We start from the raw sequence: 8,193 nt of genomic DNA on the forward strand, positions 1-8,193 counted from the left end.
ATATATATATCACTTCAAGATAAACACTGAAAATTCTAGAAGTGCAGACTATCATGTAAAGACAAGTAAAGATAAACTGAGCTTATTTTTAACAATTTAGCCTTTTTATTTTTATTTACTTTAAAATTATTTAATTCTAATACTACATTCAATGTACCCTATTCTAGTTCCTTTTACACTGAAATATCCTCATCTTTTTGGAAGGAAGATTGGGCAATCTACTTCTGTAGTGATACCGCCTTGGAAACCCAAGGCGGGGTCACTATGAGTTGGATCCGACTTGACAGCAGTTAAGTTTGGTTTTTGGTTTTTTAGTGCCAAAGAACTAGAATGACTAATCTCCCTTCAAAGCTAGTTGGTCATCTGTGAACATCATCAGCACTGGAAAGTAGTAAGGCTCAAGAAAAGGAATGGTTTCAAATTATCTTCCAATCACGCTAAACATAGCGATAAAATTATTTTTTTAAAAAAGAAAGAAAACAAAGAAAGAGACTGCTCCTCTCTCTCTCTCTTTTACACCATCCTACCTGTCCCATAATCTCCACAGCAGCAAAAGCCAGCTAAGTCTACTAGCTGGCTGCTCTGCAATTCTTAGGGCCACCCAGTTTGTGCTGGGGAGTCCAGGGAAAAGACATGCAAAATTCACTACCAAATTCTGAAATGCTGCATTTTGAACACTATGTATTAGATGTGTGATCTTTAATTTCATCCCTGTATAATCTTGTATGTTAGATTTCTTTTTGAAACTATACTTAACTTCTTCAGACCCCTAAATCATTGGGTCAATAGTCTAATAATTTAAAATTTTTAATTTAATATTTATAATTTCATACAGAGGTTGTTTACTGATTCAGACAGTCAAGATTCTTTTCCAACAAAAAGAATCTATCATTCTTAGTTCCCAAGATTACACTCAAGTACACAGACATGCATCTATTAAAAACACAATGGATATGTTGGGGGCTTCTTGGCACCTATACAAATAATAATAAAAATATTAATTTCAATTCTTGATAAAAACACAAAATAGTATTTAGAAAGGAATGTAAGATTTAGAAGGTAAATCTTAGATTTTGGTTTGAAGGTCAGAAACCAGAGATGCCAAATTAGGAAGAGAAGTTTGTAGGAAAAAAATCCACCTACAGAAAAATTAGTGCTTTTGATTTCCCAAAATTCCAAGTATAGAAGAGCACAGCTTGTGTTAAATTGTTAGAAGGCAAATTTTCTAAAAGCAGAGTGGAGTGACTCACAAAACCTTTGAATGCCCTTTCCAGGACTTATCAAAGCCTGTGTCCTTGAATTTGCATCACCTGATCTCCAGGCACTGGCTATTAGGCATGTGGCAAAAAGGAAAACTCAATTATAAAAAATGAGAGAAGAAGGAAACTGAAATATAATCCAATGCAAGGGGAGCCTTTGGCAGAAAACACTGGTAACCAATGTTATTAAGATGTAGCAGAAACCTTACCCCCACTGCACAAAATAGAATGGATCATTTTAGCTATTTAGGAGTGCTAAAGCATCTGCTGCCTTTTTCACAAGGCAAAATCCAAGTTTGTATGCATAAAAAAAGTCAAACCTTTTCTATAAATTATTCATGTATCTTCCCAAGCCTGAAATAGTTGTAAATTTGTATGTAGAAATGTTATGCTTTAAAAGAAAAGTGCTCGACCTAGCTTTTCTAAAATACTAAGACTACAACTTCTCGTTGTTGTTATGTGCTGTCTAGTGGGACTCATGTGACCCCTCCTTGGGTTTCTGAGGCAATATCACTACAGAAGTAGATTGCCCCATCTTCCTTCCCCCATCTTCCTTCCGTGAAGTGGCTGATGGGTTTGAACCGCCAGCCTTCTGGTTAGCAGTCAAGTGCCTTAGGCACTATGCTATGTAAATCTGGAAATTAGCAGTCTCAAAGAAAAAGTTTTGACCTACATCAGTCCTTCCGTTCTCATACACTGCCACTCTTGATAACCAATATGTAAATCCTTGCATGTGCAAAATTGACTTGGCTAACTAAAAGACTGGTTGAATTACTAAAATATTTTCCATGAAATGTATTTAATTGGGCTTCCCTTATATGTTTAAAATATAATGTAAACCATAACTGGTTTGAATACCTGTTTTCATTGATAAATCCAGTTTGTGGTATATAATCACAAAAAGTGAATGGTGACATAGAATTGCTTTTGAAGGTGAAGGTGATATGTAAATAGATTTCTAATTTCTCACTCTACAGAACTAAAATAAAAGCAAACACTTGAACTGTGCATAAAAAGATCTCACCAGAAAGCAATTTGTGGAAGTTTATTGACTCAGTAAATATTCTTGGGAGGGGGATGCTCAATGAATATGAAAAATATTTAATGAAAATAGATTCTGAGTAATCTGCAAAGTTTAGGATGAGTATTATTTTGAAGTTTTGTCAATTTTCATAGATTCTTTAATGCTTTTAAAAGACTATTTCTCTACTTCATTAAATGAAGTGGCTATTTCATCACAGAATTCAGTTCCCTAAAGGACACTTTTGCAAATAGAGTACTGATTTTGAATCTAGAAAAACCATGCTTTCTGAAAAACTAAATGGTTTCTAGCACTCTTTATTTCTAAATACACGGTATAATTAAAATTGGTCTTACATGTGTTACAAGCACTTATGAGCTTAATTTTGACATAGAACCAGCTGGTTCATCACAACTATAGCTTGAGTCTAGAATGTGACGTGTAAATTTCACTCTTTACTTTTTCCTTCCATTTTGGCTCAACACACCAGATTTAAGGAAATTTTAAGATGTTCATATATAAGCTGAATGCTTTTGTGCATAGTTCATGTGCCTAAAATTATAGTTTAATAAGTAACTCTCATTTTATGAGACCATTCTTACCCATCCTTAAAATCATTTATTACTTCTTTAAATTTTTAAAATTTAAATTTTATTCATTTTGGAACTATGCTGTGGTAGTTAAGGCTGTGTGTCAACTTGACTGGCCCACAGTTTTGAGTGGCTGGACAGCTGGATGTAATTATTCCCCAGGATGAGATTGATAATCAACTCCATGGTAGAATCTGCTGTGAGGAGCTAATTAGTTGCCTTCAGGGTGTGGCCTGCTTCCAGTATAAAAAGAGAAGCTCTGAGAAAAGGTCTAGCTTTTGGTACACATGGATCCTACATTTGGCAGTCTTCATCTCAGTGGTCTGCAATATTGCCTGCCATTCTTGGAATTGTGGGTGGGCCAGCGGTGTGGCACAATCCTGGGACTGTGCCTTTTTACTCATAGCTCTTGGGTTCATCAGCCTCAGTAGCCAGCAGCTATGTGAGTCAGAAAACGCCTCCAGCTCTAACGGGCATGGAACTGGAGGTGGAGCTGAAGCCCAAGGTCAAGGGGCCTTCACCCAGCACTTTAAACTCTGACTCCTAGCCTCCTAATAAACCATAAGAGAATAAATCCCTGTTTGTTAAAGCCATTCACTTGTGGAATTTGTTATAGCAGCACAAGAGAACCAAGATGTATGTAGTAAAGAGAATTTCTTCCATTGTCCATAGTTCATTAGAAGAATTGAGAGATGAAGTAAAAGTAGCTGTAAAATAAAATGCTTGATTCAAAATCCTGTTCATTATGAGGGCCTATTCAAATGCTCTCTTTTTAACTTAATCATTAATCTTTCTAAGGTTTCTCCCTTACATTTGTCTAATCCCTTCCCCCATTCAAAATCATTTTCACTTTCCTGAATGCCTTCATAGCAGTTAGTGACCTCTTATTAAGTATTTATTTTGCTGTTCTTAGTTCCTAAAAGGGTAAGGATCTGCGTTATTCATCTGTACAGTCCTTTAATAGCTATCAATGAAATTAGTACATTTTAATTGATCAGTAAACATTTAATAGCGCTCAAATTCATTTTAATTAAATTGATGTAGCATTCTGCCCAAAATTCTTTCTATGAGCAGGTCAGTGGGCAGATGTGTGCAAAGATGCAACTCTCACCATGCATACAAGCCCTTAGGCACAGACACACCCAGTTTCTCCCTCTCATTCACACACACACACACACACACACACACACAGAGCTGGGCCTCAAATTCAGTACATTTCAACCACTTCACTATCTAAACACAACTGAGGGACACCATCTGCTATCATCATAAACAGTGGCTTGGAATGTGGATGGGGAATAGAGTAGGAAAAAATGGTATCTCCTTGCACCTGTTCTGATCTCTTAGTTAATTGATAACACAGAAATTCAATATACTCTTTTAAAAAAAATTTTCCTAATCACAAAAATAGCACATTAATGTAGAAGGCTTAGAAATCACTTGCTGACTTCAAAGATAAACTCTTAAAATATTTGTTATACTCTTCTAGTCAATCATATCTCTGTATATGGGTATGTATATGTGTTTATGGATTCTTGTTTCATATTTAAGGAGAGGAAAACGTCAAACACTAGCTGACTTAACCCAGTGGGAATTTAACTACATATATTATGTATCCATGTAAATAATGGAGCACAGAAAAATTTAATCTTCATAATATGTTGAGCACCATATGTGTCAGAGTGTACTTTGTTTGAAATGTCTTATTTGCAGTGTTCCACTACTGTACAGAACTTTAGAATTTACATGATTATGTAAGTCAAAAGGAAAAGTAATTAATTAGGATTAAAATATATTGTTATGTCTATTCAGAAACAAGAGGACTACTTGGTATTTTTTCTCAATCCCTCAATAAAATATTGTTTTACTGAGAAAAACATCTATATTCTAAATTATTTAGAATGTTATTGGTCTCTGAGCATAATGGCTGAAACAATATTTTCCCAGTGACTGAAAAAATAGTAACTCTTTAGAATGCAGTAGTTTGTTTTATTCAGACTTTAGTAAGCAAATCTATTAATACTCAATTTTATACTTTTACTAATTTAGTTATTTGTATCTTCCTTGATTTGGATAAATTTTCAATAAAAAATAAAATTTTAACACAGTACTTAAAAATATTTTTTTAGCACACTGTTTTCTACTATTTCTAATAGTTTAAATTATTTCAAAGGCTTCCATGCAGAGTATAACTAGCTTTGAATTATTTGGAATAGTCATGTGAAAGTCTGGTAACTCATCTTAAGGTTTACTTTATATCAAATTTAAACCAAGTTATTTCTTCAATATTTTTAAATTTTAAAATATTTTAGGCAATACATCTAAGTAAGTCCACATTAGATGTGGGATTAGAGATTTCCCACTGACTGGTATGAGACATAATAATTGCTGACTTGGAGTATTAAGTTTAATGTTCTAAATTCAATGTTTTTCTAATTGGTTACTATAAGATGCAGCATCCCCTCTAACCCCATGTATTTGAAACCAATAGTTAATTGACAGAAGTAGTGAATGATAGAAATTATACATGGTAAGTTAAGTATCTTATTTTAACGTAAGATACCTAATGTACAGTCACTTGTGCCTAACTAAACACCTCTCCCAGTTCAAGAATAGAATTTCAGTAAATGTCCTCAAAATTCAACTCTCACCTATCCCCAAAACTGCAATATTTAAAGATTTGTAATAGGAGTTAGCAAACTTTCTGTAAAGAGCAAAACAGTAAACATACTAGGCTTTGAAGGCATACATGGTCTCTGTTGCATATTCTTCTTTGTTTTTAACAACCCTTTAAAAATAATTTTCTCAGAGCCACACAAAAATAGACTGTTGGCTAGATTTGGCCTACCAGCCATAGTTTGTAGACCACTGATTTAAACAACAAACCAGCATGTGAAAGTCTAGTATTGTAAATATGTTACACGAAGGCATCAGCAATCACAATAAGGTCAGTTATATTCTACATTAAATAAGTTAGCTTTATACCAATTACCATAAAATTACAACTTCATTACTAATACATCAAATTCTACTAATATGTCAGACACTAATCAAATGATGAGAAAACAAAGTAAATGAAATTTCAAACATGCATATTATATAACCATGAGAAGCTGAAATACCACACATAACTCAAATCTTTTGTAATAAAACTATTTACTTTTGAATAACCAAAACTCATTTGTTTTAAATGTCATCAACCACTGAAAATTAAAAACTGAATTCAGAAGCTAGTTTTAATTTATTCAGTTTTAATTTGTAAAGTTTATAATAAAATATTAATAATTGAAATTATATTTTAAAAGTTTACAGTCTTGAAAACTTTTTAATACTTACTGCATCAGCAACCATCACTAGAAACTTGATTATACTTTTTCCCCTTTAAGAGATAGTTCTTATATATTTGGTTTTATCTGAAATTGAAAGTTCCTTATTGTCATCTGGATGCTACCTACTACCAAATGTAAATTTCATGAATAATAAACTGGGTCAAATTAAAAGTACAAAATAAAAATTTAGTCTCCCAAACTAACCAAATAACCATTATACCTTACCTAGACTGGTGGGTTTTATCAGTTCATCCAGTAAATCATAAAATGGTAATTTTTGAAGTTTTATATCCGGATGGACCGGGTGAAGAGCTGATGTAAGATGTGGGAGTTCCAGTTCATGTTTAGGTCCCAGAAGAGAAACGGGGAGTAACGGTGATGATGCAGGGTGACCATCGTAAGTGAGTTGTGGAATGGTAGATGGAGACAAAGTTGCTGGCATAGGACTTGAATGTACGTTGGGGATGGACAAGTCCGCGGGTGTCATGATTTTCTGGGGGAACCGCCGCCTATACAGTTCTTTAATTTTCATTTGTACAGCAGGACTGCAGCCAGCCTTTAACAAATGCAGGGCTTTTGTGAGAAGTTCGTGTTTGCGTCCGTGCTTGTTTCTCCCAGCGTAGCCCAACAGTACTTGGAGTTCAGATACTCTAAGGCTCATAACCATTTGCTTAGAGACAAAACAAAATGTATAACATTAGTATTCCAACAATATAATTTATAATATTAAACAATACTATACTATTTTGCTTATGGTTTAGTTAAAGGTTACTAGCTCATTTACAATCAATTCTAGTTATCTCAAACTTAAAATGTGATCAGTTAATAAAAATAACCAAAGAAAATGAAAATTAATATTCATAAATGCAGTAATTTCTGCCCAGGATAATAAAAGATATAATACACTATGATAGTATCACATCTCACCATCATTCCATTTTTTTTTCCAATGAAACTGTCAAGTATCTATCAAGCACTTACTGAGTCTCCATGAAAGTGCTGAGTGTTATGTGGATGGCAAAAGACAATAATGTGCCTTCAAGAACATTTTGTTTTCTTGGGGGAAAATTATATGTGAAACACAAACGGTTCACCTAAGACACCATTTGAACTGGCTGGCTGCTCCGCAGTAGAAAGGTGTGGCAGTCTGCTTTTGTAAAGATTTACAGCTTTGGAAACCCTCTTGTCATTATGAGTCAGAATTGACTTGATGGGTGTGGGTTTATTTTTAGGTTATATATCAGATAGATACTATGCTTGATAGTTTCATATGGGTTCTTAACTCCACAAGGATGGCCACACAGCTATTAAATAGCAGTCAGGATTCAAACTCAGATACATCTGATTCTAAAGCCCATGGTCCTTCTACCAAACCATTAAGAAAAAGACAAAACTGGAAATATTATTGACTCACAGTTCATTTGGAAGGCCAAAATAAAAAGTCCAGGAATTCAATCCACATGCTATAATGTGTGCAGCTACATAAAGAAAACTATTTAACTTGGTTCAATCCTGCGCTCTTAAACTTATTTGGTCATTCTTTCTCCTTTTCTCACACCTACTAGTAGGAGAGTTCATCTGTACCAATCCTCCCATTTTAAGTGGAGGAAAATGGAATTGAAACAGAGGAAATGGCTTACCCAAAAGACTTCACCACCTCTAACAGAGTGTGTTAGGGCAGAAATACAAACACAAGCTTATTTATTTTCTATTTTTCCAACTGTTTTATTCTCATCTCGTACCAATACCACAAAACTTATGATGCCTCTCCTAACTCACTGCTACTCTCTCTGATGAGCTCTTTCCCAAGCCAATCCTTTAGAAGTTCTTTGCAGGTGGCAAAACAAGTAAGTAAAATATAAGCTAGTGAGAAGAGCAGGAGAAGGGGTGGAACCCAGGAAGCCAAAGAGAAGAGTGATCAGCCAGGGGGCAGTTTAAGCATAGGTACTGAAACAAGGCGGGCTTGTGCTTACTCACTGATCTGCACTGAACAC

General features: G+C 34.5%; 1 protein-coding gene across 1 annotated transcript in view; it reads right to left on the minus strand.

The window, feature by feature from the left end:
• The window catches only part of PIAS1 (protein inhibitor of activated STAT 1), a 94,492-nt gene extending 87,620 nt beyond the window's left edge, over positions 1 to 6,872 (minus strand). The window contains exon 1 of the mRNA XM_007957368.2: positions 6,425 to 6,872. Within this exon, the coding sequence (XP_007955559.2) occupies positions 6,425 to 6,866 (442 nt within the window). The 5' untranslated portion in view covers positions 6,867 to 6,872. The remainder of the gene's footprint in view (positions 1 to 6,424) is intronic.
• Between the last annotated feature and the right edge of the window lie 1,321 nt (positions 6,873 to 8,193).

Source organism: Orycteropus afer, unplaced genomic scaffold (assembly GCF_000298275.1).
Source record: "Orycteropus afer afer isolate SDZICR_OR568_19922 unplaced genomic scaffold, OryAfe1.0 scaffold00015, whole genome shotgun sequence".
Classification (NCBI taxonomy): Eukaryota; Metazoa; Chordata; class Mammalia; order Tubulidentata; family Orycteropodidae; genus Orycteropus; species Orycteropus afer.